The sequence below is a fragment of the Pholis gunnellus genome, assembly GCF_910591455.1.
Source record: "Pholis gunnellus genome assembly, chromosome: 21".
Taxonomy (NCBI): Eukaryota; Metazoa; Chordata; class Actinopteri; order Perciformes; family Pholidae; genus Pholis; species Pholis gunnellus.
In genome coordinates, this window is record NC_136548.1 from 19,887,616 (window position 1) to 19,903,625 (window position 16,010).

At 42.4% G+C, this 16,010-nt stretch overlaps 2 protein-coding genes across 3 annotated transcripts; one reads left to right on the forward strand and one right to left on the reverse strand.

Annotated features, from left to right (window-relative positions):
- Nucleotides 1-453: 453 nt before the first annotated feature.
- Nucleotides 454-7,234, forward strand: minpp1b (multiple inositol-polyphosphate phosphatase 1b). Of its 2 annotated transcripts, XM_079182087.1 has the most exons (7): nt 454-1,086; nt 1,312-1,497; nt 3,604-3,792; nt 5,442-5,539; nt 6,111-6,241; nt 6,607-6,740; nt 6,810-7,234. In XM_079182087.1, exons 1-7 carry the CDS (start codon nt 684-686, stop codon nt 7,061-7,063), a joined length of 1,395 nt encoding a protein of 464 aa, XP_079038213.1. In that variant the 5' UTR covers nt 454-683; the 3' UTR covers nt 7,064-7,234. The 2 variants fall into 2 exon arrangements, with proteins under 2 accessions (XP_079038213.1, XP_079038212.1); XM_079182086.1 differs by having other exon boundaries at nt 6,607-7,234.
- Nucleotides 7,235-9,862: 2,628 nt separating this feature from the next.
- atad1b (ATPase family AAA domain containing 1b) lies at nt 9,863-15,952 on the reverse strand. The gene is made up of 10 exons (XM_079183003.1): nt 15,905-15,952; nt 14,102-14,289; nt 13,901-13,999; nt 13,304-13,424; nt 13,037-13,237; nt 12,588-12,694; nt 12,106-12,195; nt 11,900-11,950; nt 11,319-11,449; nt 9,863-11,229 (listed from the first exon to the last, which is right to left on the reverse strand). The coding sequence occupies exons 2-10, from the start codon at nt 14,273-14,275 to the stop codon at nt 11,109-11,111; spliced, it is 1,095 nt and encodes a 364-aa protein (XP_079039129.1). The 5' UTR covers nt 14,276-14,289; nt 15,905-15,952; the 3' UTR covers nt 9,863-11,108.
- Nucleotides 15,953-16,010: the final 58 nt, after the last annotated feature.

The following is a 16,010-nucleotide window of genomic DNA, read 5'->3' on the forward strand; positions in this document are numbered from 1 at the left end:
AAACAGGACCAGGAGCAAACAGGACCAGGGTCAAACAGGACCAGGGTCAAGGTCAAACAGTTGTGTTCACTTCTGATGAACACACATGAATCGTCAGTTCTTCAGTGTGAACACGTTGACCCTCACATGAGAACAGGAGACAGAGGTTGAAAGGACTAGTTGAGTATTAGTAGTAGTAGCCACAGAGGGAGTACTAGTACATTACTGTTAGTAGTATAATTAGCATGTTCTCTTACTGTGTGTGTACTTTGTGTTTCTTTACTTGCTGCACACTTCGGTTTCTTTTTATTTGTAGTTTTTCCAAAGATGAATTTATAAAATCTATAAATAAACCTTTTGAGATGCTGAACTGAAAGCGTTCCGCAACGAACCTTTTATTTTGAAACTCTGGTTTCTTTTATCAGCTTTTATTTTGTATCACATCCACCGGAAGCTGGCTATTTAACGGAAAATTTACGCGAGCACGTTTCCGGTTTCTGGAGCTAAACGAAGTCAAACTGATACTTTTAAACGAGTTCATACGCAGTATAAGTATATTTTTAAGAGTGTATTTGTACTCGTACTTTGTTATAAGTTGTAGTTTTATGTAGAATAATCTGTGTTTAAAAACTCCGGGATCGTTTTGTGTTGAACGACAGATGAACCCGGAACATCAACAAAGGTTCCGTTAAAGAACCTCCGACATGTTCTCCGGTTCTCCCCCCAGGAACAGGCTCCTGTTAGCGGCTCTAGGTGTTCTCCTGACCCGCCTCTCCTGCTCCTCTCTCTCGGTACCGGACGTCCCAAAAATCGCCGCGTTCTTCGGAACCAAGACCCGCTACGAGGACGTGAACCCGCACGTGCTGCGTGACGCGTTGTCCGTGAACACTTCCGTGTTGAGACCTCCGACCTCCGAGCGATGCTCTCCGGTCCACCTCACCGCCGTCATCCGGCACGGGAGCCGGTACCCGACCGTCAAGAACATCCGGAGGATCCAGAGACTCAGCGAGCTGGTCCGGAGAGAAGCGACCAGAGGGTCCGGAGGGTCTGGAACCTGGCTCCAGGACCTCCAGAGATGGGAGAACTGGTACACCGAGGACATGGACGGTGAGCACCGGGGGGTCCAACAGTAGAGATATACTGAGAATAATAATATTCAATTATCCTCTTCCTCTCTCCTCCTCTTCTTCCTCCTGCTCTTCCTCTCTCCTCCTCCTTCTCTTCTTCCTCTCCCTCCTCTTCCTCTCTCCTCCTTCTCTTCTTCCTCTCTCCTCTTCTTCCTCCTGCTCCTCCTCCTCTTCCTCTCTCCTCTTCCTCTCTCGTCCTCCTCAGGTCAGCTGGTGATGAAGGGTAGGGAGGACCTCCATCAGCTGTCTGTGCGTCTGTCCCTGTTGTTCCCGTCTCTCCTCTGTGAGGAGAACATGAGGAGGATCAGTTTGAGGAGCAGCTCTAAGCATCGCTGTGTGAGCAGCATGGAGGCGTTTCAGGAAGGTCTACAGCGTCACTGGAGACGCAGAGGTCAGAGGTCAAGCTCTACTACTACCTCACAGTAGAAGTACTCTGTTACAGTAGCAGTACTAATACCTCACTGTAGTAGTATTGTGTTACAGTAGTAGTATTCTGTTACAGTAGTAGTGTTGTGTTACAGTAGCAGTATTGTGTTACAGTAGTAGTATTGTGTTACAGTAGTAGTATTGTGTTACAGTAGTAGTATTCTGTTACAGTAGTAGTATTCTGTTACAGTAGTAGTGTTGTGTTACAGTAGCAGTATTGTGTTACAGTAGTAGTATTGTGTTACAGTAGTAGTATTGTGTTACAGTAGTAGTATTCTGTTACAGTAGTAGTGTTGTGTTACAGTAGCAGTATTGTGTTACAGTAGTAGTGTTGTGTTACAGTAGTAGTGTTCTGTTACAGTAGTAGTGTTGTGTTACAGTAGCAGTATTGTGTTACAGTAGTAGTATTGTGTTACAGTAGTAGTATTGTGTTACAGTAGTAGTATTGTGTTACAGTAGTAGTATTCTGTTACAGTAGTAGTATTCGGTTACAGTAGTAGTATTCTGTTACAGTAGTAGTGTTGTGTTACAGTAGTAGTATTCTGTTACAGTAGTAGTATTCGGTTACAGTAGCAGTATTCTGTTACAGTAGTAGTGTTGTGTTACAGTAGCAGTATTCTGTTACAGTAGCAGTATTGTGTTACAGTAGCAGTATTGTGTTACAGTAGTAGTGTTGTGTTACAGTAGTAGTATTCGGTTACAGTAGTAGTATTCTGTTACAGTAGTAGTGTTGTGTTACAGTAGCAGTATTGTGTTACAGTAGTAGTATTGTGTTACAGTAGTAGTATTGTGTTACAGTAGTAGTGTTGTGTTACAGTAGCAGTATTGTTTTACAGTAGTATTGTTGTGTTACAGTAGTAGTGTTGTGTTACAGTAGCAGTATTGTGTTACAGTAGTATTGTTGTGTTACAGTAGTAGTGTTGTGTTACAGTAGCAGTATTGTGTTACAGTAGTATTGTTGTGTTACAGTAGTATTGTTGTGTTACAGTAGCAGTGTTGTGTAACAGTAGTATTGTTGTGTTACAGTAGTAGTGTTGTGTTACAGTAGCAGTATTGTGTTACAGTAGTATTGTTGTGTTACAGTAGTATTGTTGTGTTACAGTAGCAGTATTGTGTTACAGTAGTAGTGTTGTGTTACAGTAGTAGTGTTGTGTTACAGTAGTATTGTTGTGTTACAGTAGTATTGTTGTGTTACAGTAGTAGTATTGTGTTACAGTAGTATTGTTGTGTTACAGTAGCAGTATTGTGTTACAGTAGTAGTATTGTGTTACAGTAGTAGTATTGTGTTACAGTAGTAGTATTGTGTTACAGTAGTAGTATTCGGTTACAGTAGTAGTGTTGTGTTACAGTAGTAGTGTTGTGTTACAGTAGTAGTGTTGTGTTACAGTAGCAGTATTGTGTTACAGTAGTAGTATTGTGTTACAGTAGTAGTGTTGTGTTACAGTAGCAGTATTGTTTTACAGTAGTATTGTTGTGTTACAGTAGTAGTGTTGTGTTACAGTAGCAGTATTGTGTTACAGTAGTATTGTTGTGTTACAGTAGTAGTGTTGTGTTACAGTAGCAGTATTGTGTTACAGTAGTATTGTTGTGTTACAGTAGTATTGTTGTGTTACAGTAGTAGTGTTGTGTTACAGTAGCAGTATTGTGTAACAGTAGTATTGTTGTGTTACAGTAGTAGTGTTGTGTTACAGTAGCAGTATTGTGTTACAGTAGTATTGTTGTGTTACAGTAGTATTGTTGTGTTACAGTAGCAGTATTGTGTTACAGTAGTAGTGTTGTGTTACAGTAGTAGTGTTGTGTTACAGTAGTATTGTTGTGTTACAGTAGTATTGTTGTGTTACAGTAGCAGTATTGTGTTACAGTAGTAGTATTGTGTTACAGTAGCAGTATTGTGTTACAGTAGTAGTATTGTGTTACAGTAGTAGTGTTGTGTTACAGTAGCAGTATTGTGTTACAGTAGCAGTATTGTGTTACAGTAGCAGTGTTGTGTTACAGTAGTATTGTTGTGTTACAGTAGTAGTATTGTGTTACAGTAGTATTGTTGTGTTACAGTAGCAGTATTGTGTTTCAGAGCTAACTCACCAGCTGGACGATGATTTGATGCGTTTCTTCGAGCGTTGCCGTGGTTACGTGGAGGGCGTGGAGAAGAACGTCACGGCTCTGATGGAGGTCGAGAAGTTCAAACACGGAGAAGAGATGAAGACTGTGAGGAGGAAGGTGGAGAAGAGACTAGGTCTCCATCAGGACGCTCTCACACCAGGTCAGACTCACTCAGAGGGACACACACACACACACACACACACACACACACACACACACACACACCTTTCACTTGGTTTTACTCACAAGTTTTCGACTTTATTCTTTATATAATCTTGAAATTAGTTCTCAGAACTTTCATTTTAAAAACATTGATTTTTGCTTCATTCTAAATATGTTAATTCATATTTTTGTTCAGCGGAAACAGAACCTCTGGTCTCATGAAGTGTCTCTCTGTAGATTGAAGCGTGTCTCCTGTAGATTGAAGCGTGTCTCCTGTAGATTGAAGCGTGTCTCCTGTAGATTGAAGCGTGTCTCTCTGTAGATTGAAGCGTGTCTCCTGTAGATTGAAGCGTGTCTCTCTGTAGATTGAAGCGTGTCTCTCTGTAGATTGAAGCGTGTCTCTCTGTAGATTGAAGCGTGTCCCTCTGTAGATTGAAGCGTGTCTCCTGTAGATTGAAGCGTGTCCCTCTGTAGATTGAAGCGTGTCTCTCTGTAGATTGAAGCGTGTCCCTCTGTAGATTGAAGCATGTCTCTCTGTAGATTGAAGCATGTCTCTCTGTAGATTGAAGCGTGTCTCTCTGTAGATTGAAGCGTGTCTCTCTGTAGATTGAAGCGTGTCCCTCTGTAGATTGAAGCGTGTCCCTCTGTAGATTGAAGCATGTCTCTCTGTAGATTGAAGCGTGTCTCTCTGTAGATTGAAGCGTGTCTCTCTGTAGATTGAAGCGTGTCCCTCTGTAGATTGAAGCGTGTCCCTCTGTAGATTGAAGCGTGTCTCTCTGTAGATTGAAGCGTGTCTGCTGTAGATTGAAGCGTGTCCCTCTGTAGATTGAAGCGTGTCCCTCTGTAGATTGAAGCGTGTCCCTCTGTAGATTGAAGCGTGTCCCTCTGTAGATTGAAGCGTGTCCCTCTGTAGATTGAAGCGTGTCCCTCTGTAGATTGAAGCGTGTCCCTCTGTAGATTGAAGCGTGTCCCTCTGTAGATTGAAGCGTGTCCCTCTGTAGATTGAAGCGTGTCTCTCTGTAGATTGAAGCGTGTCTCTCTGTAGATTGAAGCGTGTCTCTCTGTAGATTGAAGCGTGTCCCTCTGTAGATTGAAGCGTGTCCCTCTGTAGATTGAAGCGTGTCCCTCTGTAGATTGAAGCATGTCTCTCTGTAGATTGAAGCGTGTCTCTCTGTAGATTGAAGCGTGTCTCTCTGTAGATTGAAGCGTGTCCCTCTGTAGATTGAAGCGTGTCCCTCTGTAGATTGAAGCGTGTCTCTCTGTAGATTGAAGCGTGTCTCTCTGTAGATTGAAGCGTGTCTCTCTGTAGATTGAAGCGTGTCTCTCTGTAGATTGAAGCGTGTCTCTCTGTAGATTGAAGCGTGTCCCTCTGTAGATTGAAGCGTGTCTCTCTGTAGATTGAAGCGTGTCTGCTGTAGATTGAAGCCTGTCCCTCTGTAGATTGAAGCGTGTCCCTCTGTAGATTGAAGCGTGTCCCTCTGTAGATTGAAGCGTGTCCCTCTGTAGATTGAAGCGTGTCTCTCTGTAGATTGAAGCGTGTCCCTCTGTAGATTGAAGCGTGTCCCTCTGTAGATTGAAGCGTGTCCCTCTGTAGATTGAAGCGTGTCCCTCTGTAGATTGAAGCGTGTCCCTCTGTGTATCCTGTAGATCTGGTAGAAGCTGCCTTCTTCTTGTGTTCCTACGAGCTCTCCATCAAGTCTCTTCACTCCTCGTGGTGTTTCCTGTTTGATGAAGACGATGCAAAGGTAAGAAACACCAAATGAAAGCGTCCGAGTGGAGCGTCGTCTCTCTGAGGATCTCTGGTCTGATTAATATACGTAGAAGCATAAACACAGTGTTTGGCGTTCCTGCCTTGAGACGCTGATATCAGCAGCGGATGAACTGCGTCTGTCAAACGACACGAAGACGAACTGAAGACGTGTCGGATGACATCAAACAGACCAAGTGGTCATTCTGCGTTACAGACGTCACAAACGCAGCCGTTTAACTGGTTTACATGAAGCGTGTGTGACGGGAACGACTCATCAGCACGAGCTGCTACACGACGCCTGCAGAGGACGAGTTCAGCTCAGGTTCTCCTCATGAAGCCATTGGAGGAGTTGAACATGTGGGTGATGGAGGGTCACAGCCAGACCAGCTGAGAACCACTGCGCCAGTGTTTACACGGTTCAGAGGTTTTAGTTTTTCACAGTTTTGTGATATTTCATGGAACTAAAAAGTATTTTCAGTCAAATAAATAAAGTATGGATCCATTATTAATCTGAGGTATTGATCAGCTTTAAATCTTAGTTAATCTTCATCATATTGGATCTGCAGGTGTTGGAGTACAAGTCTGACCTGAAGCAGTACTGGATGCGTTTTCATGGTCACGTGATCAACAGTCTGTCCAGCTGTCCTCTGTTCCATCACGTCTTCAGGACTCTGGACCGAGCTGGACGTCCCCGCAGGTCTGTGACCTCACAGGAACATCAACTAATGTTCATTATCAATCTATTATTATTATATCATCATCATCATAATAATACTTAATAACTAATATGTATCTAGTATTATAATATATATTATTTATCTATTATAATTATTATATTATAAACTTTTATCATCATCATTGTAATGATAATTATTACAAATATTAATATTACTATAAATTATCATTATTTGTAATAGTATAAACTAATATTTAAATTTGTATCATAATTTAAAATGATCTGTGATGAATCTGTAAACTGTGAAGTCAAACTCTTATTCTGAAGGATCACAGAGGACAGGAAGCTGACAGAAGTGTGCTTTGAATTAACTTTATTGTCATCAGGTCCACCGACGCTCCTCCTGAGCCGGCCTCCATCCTGATTGGTCACGCCGAGACGCTCCTCCCCCTCCTCTCCCTGCTGGGACTCTACAAGGACGAGACTCCGCCCACCGCCGACAACTACCACTCACAGCACGGTAGGAAGCCCCGCCCCCCACGTCCAATCAGAGGACGGGCGCCTGACGTTCTTCTTCTGTGGTTCTCAGGCAGAAGCTTCCGGTCCGGTCTCATCGTCCCGTACGCCGCCAACCTGCTCTTCGTCCTGTACGACTGCCAGCGAGGCCCACGGCTGCAGCTGCTCGTCAACGAGTCGCCGGTTCGATTCCCGGGTCTGGAGACGGAGGACGCGCCGCTGTACCGGGACGTCCGGGCCGCGTACCGCCACCTGCTGGACGGCTGCGACTTCCACAGGGAGTGCGAGGGGACGAGCGGCAGCCGGGGACCAAACATTGAACTCTGAGGCGGCAGGTAGAGACGATGAAGACACGAGGTCTTCATCAATACATCGAGGTCTTCATCAATACGTCGAGGTCTTCATCAATACGTCGAGGTCTTCATCAATACGTCGAGGTCTTCATCAATACGTCGAGGTCTTCATCAATACGTCGAGGTCTTCATCAATACATCGAGGTCTTCATCAATACATCGAGGTCTTCATCAATACATCGAGGTCTTCATCAATACATCGAGGTCTTCATCAATACGTCGAGGTCTTCATCAATACGTCGAGGTCTTCATCAATACGTCGAGGTCTTCATCAATACATCGAGGTCTTCATCAATACGTCGAGGTCTTCATCAATACGTCGAGGTCTTCATCAATACATCGAGGTCTTCATCAATACATCGAGGTCTTCATCAATACGTCGAGGTCTTCATCAATACGTCGAGGTCTTCATCAATACGTCGAGGTCTTCATCAATACGTCGAGGTCTTCATCAATACGTCGAGGTCTTCATCAATACATCGAGGTCTTCATCAATACGTCGAGGTCTTCATCAATACGTCGAGGTCTTCATCAATACATCGAGGTCTTCATCAATACATCGAGGTCTTCATCAATACGTCGAGGTCTTCATCAATACATCGAGGTCTTCATCAATACATCGAGGTCTTCATCAATACGTCGAGGTCTTCATCAATACATCGAGGTCTTCATCAATACATCGAGGTCTTCATCAATACGTCGAGTTATTCATCAATACATCGAGGTCTTCATCAATACATCGAGGTCTTCATCAATACATCGAGGTCTTCATCAATACATCGAGGTCTTCATCAATACATCGAGGTCTTCATCAATACGTCGAGGTCTTCATCAATACATCGAGGTCTTCATCAATACATCGAGGTCTTCATCAATACATCGAGTTATTCATTTACTGAAACTAGTGCACGCTCAGCTCAGCTCAGCGCCTCCTGCTGCTGAGAAACGGAACAGAAGCTTTTTAATGTTCAGTAACCAGATTCATGAATCCGTCTGCTTTAATATCATCTTATGAGTTCTTCAAACCCTAAAAAGGGTTGTAAAGGTAAAGAAATGATCAAAGATGTTTCGCCGTGTCGAGCTCTGCAAGCTCCGCCCCTTTCCTGAGTCAACAGCAGTCACCGGAGCGAGAGAGACGGTCAATGTCTGATGTTTAGTTTAGTTTAGTGTGGAACTTCGTCTCTCGTCTCGTCTGTGTGAACGTAGCTATGTTAGCTAGCGAGCTAACGTCGCTACGTTCACACAGACGAGACGTTTTCTTGTTTAGTCAGAGAAGACGGAAACAAACATCGTATCTTCAGAGAGAACGTGATGTCGTCTGTCTAAAGACGGATTTTTTACAGTCTATTACTGTTTTATGACAAACTGACACTTTCTTGAAAGTAAAATTCTCTTTTAAATGTTCAAACATCAACGTTTGTTCCCAATTCAAACGGGATCAAACTTTATTCGTCTCCGTTGACGAGCGTCCACATTTCTCCTGGATTAAGGTCCCAAAGTCGTCCACTGAGATGCTTTTAAAAGGTTTACAAATGTTTAGTTTCTAATTGTTCCATCTCATAAACCTGCAGTTTCTTCTTCACGTTTTCACGTCTGGAGTCAAACACAAAAATACGATTCAATATGCATTTAATTCTGAATTATATTAATTATAAAAACACTATTTTAAATGTTATTTCATCATTTCTTATCTGAAGAACTTGTCCGTGATGATTCATTAATAACTTGGTTTGTTGAAGCTTGAGGATAAAAGAACGTCACAGATATTACTGATGTTCTTCTTTTGGGTCTTTTATTTTGGTGAAGTGACCCTTTAATCTTTAAAAGAGTCCGTTCAGAAAATGATGTTTTTTGTTGGTGACACTTCAGGGTTCATGTGTTTTTATTCTGTATTTATTTAAATGATCATGTGATCGTTTTTATTTAAAGCTGCAGTTCCTCTAACGGACACCAGAGGCTGCTGTGATCAGCTGTGACTGTGTGGAGGTTTTTCACAATAAGAGTCCCGTTGAGGAGATAATGAGTTTGTGTCTTCTGGGAGAATCATTTCATTTTCTGTTTCTAAATCGGTTAAAAGTTAAAACGGAGGCTCAGCTTTTTAAAAGGACGTCAGGTTTCACTCTTCTTCTTTCTTTGACTTCCTGTTACTGCAGAACGAAACCAAATGTTTTCACTGAGAAGCTTTAATAAACGTTTTTCACTCATGAAGAAGAACGACGTGTTTCATGTTTTAATAAATGAGATAAAATGTGTAGAAACATGTTGACGCAGCGAAACAAACTTACAAACTTTAATTCATGAATTTAAAATAATACATTTCAATTATCACGGCGTGTTAACGAATCAACGCTGTCAATGCTGTGAAAACGTCTCACTTTAGAACTACTTGGTCCACCTTAAAGGTCAGTCCACCTTAAGTGTACCTGAGAGTTGTTGCTAACCGCTAACCTTCACTTTTATCAGCTATAAACTCGTATTCATGGACTACAAGTATTTATTGTATTAAACATTCTGTAAACGTTTTGATTTGCCTGCTAAATATTTACTTAAATGTAGATTTTTAACACTTCCTGTTTCTAAACATTGAACTTCCTGTTTCACGTTTAACGACGACTTTCCTCCACGTGAGGACGGTGAAGACGCTCTACGACTATTTACTGTTTTTATGAATATTTATATTATACTTTATCATGTGAAACAGTTGAAATAATGCGTTTCTTTAGAGTTTGATACTTTCGATTTATTACTTAAAATAATGTTTATTAACACAAAAACATTTTGACAAGTTTATTTCATCATCCAGCAGTTATTACATCATCAGTTATGACATCATCAGTTAACAGGAAATAAGTGTAAAATAAAAACCGACACTGTGGTTGAAGATGAAGTGATCAAAGAATCGATTACTGTCGTAGATTAAGAACATTTTATTAACTTTATATTCTATATTTTCCAGCGAACATCTTGTGTTTTATCTTAATTATTTAATATTTGGACCAAACGTGTGAAGACGTCATGTTTTATAAAGCAAACGAGTTATTGAATATAAACCACAGACCAGTTCTTTAAACATAACATAATAATAACAACATAATAATAACATAGTAATAATAATAATAATAAGGTACACTTCATGAAAACGATGAACACGTCGCTGCAGTAAAAGGCAAAGCTTCTTTTTACAGCTCACTTATTTACTAATAATTTTCTATTCATGTCCCTGGAAAGAATACGTATTATATACTAATATATGTATTAATACGTGTATTATGTGTATTAATACATGTATTATGAATTACAGTATTCTTCACTGTTCAGGTTCCCCTCCTGTGTATTTATTGTAATTCATAGTTAATATAACATTTGCTTCAGGTAGCCGACTATACTGAAAATAATAATAATAATAAAGTTAATTAAGGTTGAGTTGAAAGAGTAAATATTTATTTACAGGAAACTGGTGATAAATTAAATTAATCTCAAACCTCATAAATAATAAACGTGAGACATTCTAACTATATTTATATATTTATTATATTTTTAATAAATTGTTTCAGAATGTTGTCTTCATGAGTTTCTTTATTTAATTGAACCGTTTCTATTTTATGTTTCTTTCCAGGAACCTTCCGGTTAAATTATTAGGAAATAAGAGACCTGGGGGGGGGGGGGGATTTTCACAATAAAAGATCAAGCAAGGAGAAAAAGTCTGTAGAAGTCAATGGAAAATCCAGAAATCTTAAATCTATTGTTTTGAGTTTAGTTCTCTGATGTCACAGCTGCTGAGGCTCATGGGTAATGTAGTACTTAAAGAGGAAATGTAAGAAGAATGAATTCTTATTATTTTGAAAGATGTTTTTATTTCTGAGAGTTGGACTTCAATAAGAACAAGTGGCACAAAGACGGGTACGCCGGGAATCAAACCCACGACTGCAGGCAAAGCTGATGTCATCACACGATGGTCATGTGACCAGTGTGTGTGTGTGTGTGTGTGTGTGTGTGTGTGTGTGTGTGTGTGTGTGTGTTCAGTCCAGAGCGGCGTGCAGCAGAGCGCTGTGACCGCCGGCCATCTTTGATTTCTTCATCTTACCGATCGCCTTCTCAAGGTCTGACTGATGGATCGGACGGATGAAGTCCTCTGATGGACTGAGAGACAGACAGGTAGAGATATTGATTGTTTGTTTATTGATCAAAGATAAAACATTTGAAAACGTTGGTATCAGACAGACGGGTACCTGTTGTTCTGCGTGTGGACGAAGTCTCGGACACAGAGCAGAGCGGCGTCACGACACATCTCTCTGAGGTCACTTCCTGAGAAACCGTCCGTCTCTTTGGCAACGCCAACCAGGTCAACAGACAGGTCCACCTGCAGAGAGACAGACAGGTAGAGAGGGAGACAGACAGGTAGAGACAGAGACAGACAGGTAGAGACAGAGACAGACAGGTAGAGACAGAGACAGACAGGTAGAGAGGGAGACAGACAGGTAGAGACAGAGACAGACAGGTAGAGACAGACAGGTAGAGACAGAGACAGACAGGTAGAGACAGAGACGGACAGGTAGAGACAGAGACAGACAGGTAGAGACAGAGACAGACAGGTAGAGACAGAGACGGACAGGTAGAGACAGACAGGTAGAGACAGACAGGTAGAGAGGGAGACGGGGAACGTGGACGTTAGAACGTGGACAGATGCTGGGAGGCGGGGCTTAAGTTGTATGGTCTCAGAGGAGGATTCTGGGTATTTTCATCAGATTGTGAAGCTTGTGATGTTTACAGAGTGTCAGTGAAGGCCACACGGTGCGTTCGAGGGACTCACGCTCTCGTTCTCCAGGATCAGTTTGAGGATCTGTTCTCTTTGACTCGTACTCTGAAGGAACAAAACAAACCAGGGCTCTTATTTTGAAATTTAAGTATCTCAACTCAGTTAGAACCAGACTCTGGTTCTGGTCTGATGGGGGTCACTGAGTACTTACAGGTCCAGGTCTAGGTTCTGGTCTGATGGGGGTCACTCTGGGTACTTACAGGCTGGTTGATGTGGAACCTGGTGGGCATCCTCCTCAGAATAGCAGAGTCCAGGTCTTGAGGACGATTGGTGGCTCCCATGATGATCACCTGACACACACGATGACGTCATCAATAACAGACTCATTGTTGTTGTCTACCTGTCTGTCTCTACCTGTCTGTCTGTCTCTACCTGTCTGTCTCTACCTGTCTGTCTCTACCTGTCTGTCTCTCTACCTGTCTGTCTGTCTCTACCTGTCTGTCTCTACCTGTCTGTCTGTCTCTACCTGTCTGTCTGTCTCTACCTGTCTGTCTCTACCTGTCTGTCTCTACCTGTCTGTCTGTCTCTACCTGTCTGTCTCTACCTGTCTGTCTCTCTACCTGTCTGTCTGTCTCTACCTGTCTGTCTCTACCTGTCTGTCTCTACCTGTCTGTCTCTCTACCTGTCTGTCTGTCTCTACCTGTCTGTCTCTACCTGTCTGTCTCTACCTGTCTGTCTGTACCTGACAGTGGTGGTCTGTGTCCAGTCCGTCCCACAGACTCATGAACTGGGCCTTCATCATGGCCGTGGCCTCGTGGTCTGAACTGGACCGGCTCCTCAGGAACGAGTCTGTTAAAGGAACAGTTCAACATTTAGCTAGCTTAGCTTAGCATAAAGACTGGAAACAGATGTGTCTCTGTGTGTGTGTGTGTGTCTGTGTGTGTGTCTCTGTGTGTGTGTGTCTGTGTGTGTTTCTCTGTGTGTGTGTGTGTGTGTGTCTCTGTGTGTGTGTGTGTGTGTGTGTGTGTTTCTCTGTGTGTGTGTGTGTGTGTGTGTGTGTGTGTTTCTCTGTGTGTGTGTGTGTGTGTGTGTGTCTCTGTGTGTGTGTGTGTGTGTGTGTCTGTGTGTGTGTGTGTGTTTCTCTGTGTGTGTGTGTGTGTGTGTGTGTGTGTGTGTGTGTGTGTGTCTCACCGATCTCGTCCACGAAGATGATTGACGGCTGCAGCTTGACAGCCAATGAGAAGACGGCAGCGGCGAGCTTCTGGGACTCTCCGTACCATTTGTCCGTCAACGTGCTCGGCTGCAGGTTGATGAAGCGAAACCCCGCCTCCTTGGCCGTCGCCTTGGCGATGAGCGTTTTCCCGCAGCCAGGAGGTCCGTAAAGCAGCACGCCTGTTACCATGACGACATCATCAATCAATGTATGACATCATTACGCTGATCTACAGCCTGTCTCACCTTTAGGAGGCTGCAGGAGTCTGGAGCCCCGGAACAGGTGTCTCTTCTGAACAGGTAGGATGACCGTCTCCTTTAACTCTGTGATGACCTCATCCAGACCGGCGATGTCCCTCCATGTGATCTATTTATAGATTATGATGACATCACATCAACAGGTTCACTACCAACAGATGTTCTCTCCAGCGTTAGCTCGTAGCATTAGCAACCATCATCATCATTCATGCCGTCTAATAATAATAATGATGATTATCTTTCATAAATACAAGAACTATTTGATCCTGATGAACGACAATCACCAAAACTGTCCAATCAGCAGGTCAGCTGACTTCCTGTTTACTCCTCTGGTTGGTTTGTGAACAGAACCAGAACTGAAACGTCACAAAGTATCCAAACGAACAACTACAGGCGTGAATATCAGCAACTAACTTCATTTATTGATTAAACTAAACGTTAGCATGAGGCTATGTATATTAGCACAAGGCTAGGTTAGCTTTAGCATGGGGCTAAATATATTAGCATATATTGGTACTACGGTTAGTACTCGTGTACTGTGTTGTATTGGTATTACGGTTAGTACTCGTGTACTGTGTTGGTTACCTGCATGGTCAGAGGGTCGACCAGGTGAGCAGCGATGCTCATCTCGTATTCTGACAGCTTCACATTTTTAACTCCGATCTGACGCATCAACTTCTCGGCCTGAAGGAGAAAACATCAAAACATGTGATCAGGATTTTATTTAACTAGAGAAAGTTAACTCTCTCAGCCTCCACCTGTCCCTATAAGCCCCGCCCCCCTCACCTGTTTCTGAGCCTCCACCTTCTGCTTCCTGGTGGGGTCGATGGCGTCCACCATCCACTTGATGGTGAAGTAGGTGACGGCTCCAAAGATGGTGAGTCTGAAGAGAAGACCGAGGACCTCGTTCCTGCCCAGAGGACGAGCTATGTTCTCCACGGGGACCTCCCTCAGCACCATGGTGAGGGTCAGGACTGCAGCAGCAACAACAACAACAACAACAACAACAACAGGTTAGACCGTCACTCACTCGGCTCCAGCTTCAAGGTTCTGGTCTTCGGTCTGAAGGAACCGTTCGTGTGTTAAAGGAGAGACGGTGGTTCAGAGAGAAGATATTAATAATAATAATAATAATAATAACTTTATTCATACTGCACCTTTAAAACCAGAGTTCCAAAGAAAGGAAATACTAACAGAAATATCAGGGAGACCGTCCATACAAATAAACTAAGAAACTAAATAAATGAATTCATTAAATAATAAATAATTTAGTAAAATCAACAAATAAAAATCAGACATAAAGAGTCTGAAACGATGTTTAGAGAAGTGATTTCAAGATATGAAACACGCCTAATGTCAATAAATAAATAAATAAATACATTATTTAACCTTTGTACTTATTAAAGTCTGATTATAACATTTTACACTCAATGAGCGACAAAAACCTTTAAAGTTTAACAATGAGAAGTCTTTAGTCCTATAATCATATTTATATCAAGCGTTACTGAAGGTGTGACTGGTGGAGAATACATCTATAATACATATATACACATATATATAATATACACATGTATATAATATACATATGTATATATAATATATGTGGGAGCCATATTCTATTTGATGTTGCATGTTTAACTTTGGTCGCATCTGTTTCTGCATTGAATGTTACAGGGATGTTATAGTTTGTTATGGGAGGTATGCGTGGGTGTCAGACTGCCATAACTTTGGTGACGGTTGGTTGTAAAGTGGACAGTGTCTCCGCCTGTCACGCGGTAGACGCGAGTTCGATTCCCCGACGGGCAGCCACTTGGCGACCGTTATTGACGGTTGGTGGAGGACTGACAACAGTTAGTAACGTTTGGGGAGTTTTCGTAGTATCTGAAGAAGAATGGAGCGGCACAGTTTTCCGACCGTGTCTGATGGAATGTGTTAGGTGGATGAACCTGTGGATCCTGTGCGAGGTAATCGGGATAACTTTAGGAATAAAGGAAGTTGTTCTCTAACATATATGGATTGGATCAATAAAACACGTATTGCTTTCCTCTACGAGCGGTATCTGTCTGAGATTTGTGTTTAGGACCAAAAACACGCGTCAACTGAAAGTTTACATTCTGAGAAGGTTTGGATACTACAATATACATATGTATACAACAGAATACGTCTTTAAGAAGAGGAGGAGCAGCTCCTGGTGAAACATGATTAATATATATATTATTAATATGATCGCTACTTCATCACGTGACGGTCTGGATGTTAAAATAAATCGATATAATTGATAAAGAGCAGCTCGTGCTGATCACTTTGAGATGTAAAGTCTCTTTTATCTTTCTAACAAGAGAAGAAGAAGTTTAAACGGAGTCTGTTCGTGTTCAGGGTTCATTAGAAACTGAAAGCCTGTTCACTAGCTGCTAATGTTAGCTTAGCATTAGCGTGACCTTCTCAGCCCCCCGGTGGTGACGGAGCGGCTCTTTACCGGATGAACAGACAGATCTCACCACCGGTATCAAACTCGCTTCGGTAACAGACGGTGAGAGGAAAACCACCGTAAACCGGTCGTTTATCCGGTAAAATGTGACCGGCGCTTACCTCCGGTAGTCACGTCACACAGCGGTTTGTTCTTCGGTGGTGCGGGTCTTCTTCTTCTACTGTTGTTTTAATTGTAGATTTAAGACTCACTACCGCCTCCTAGTGC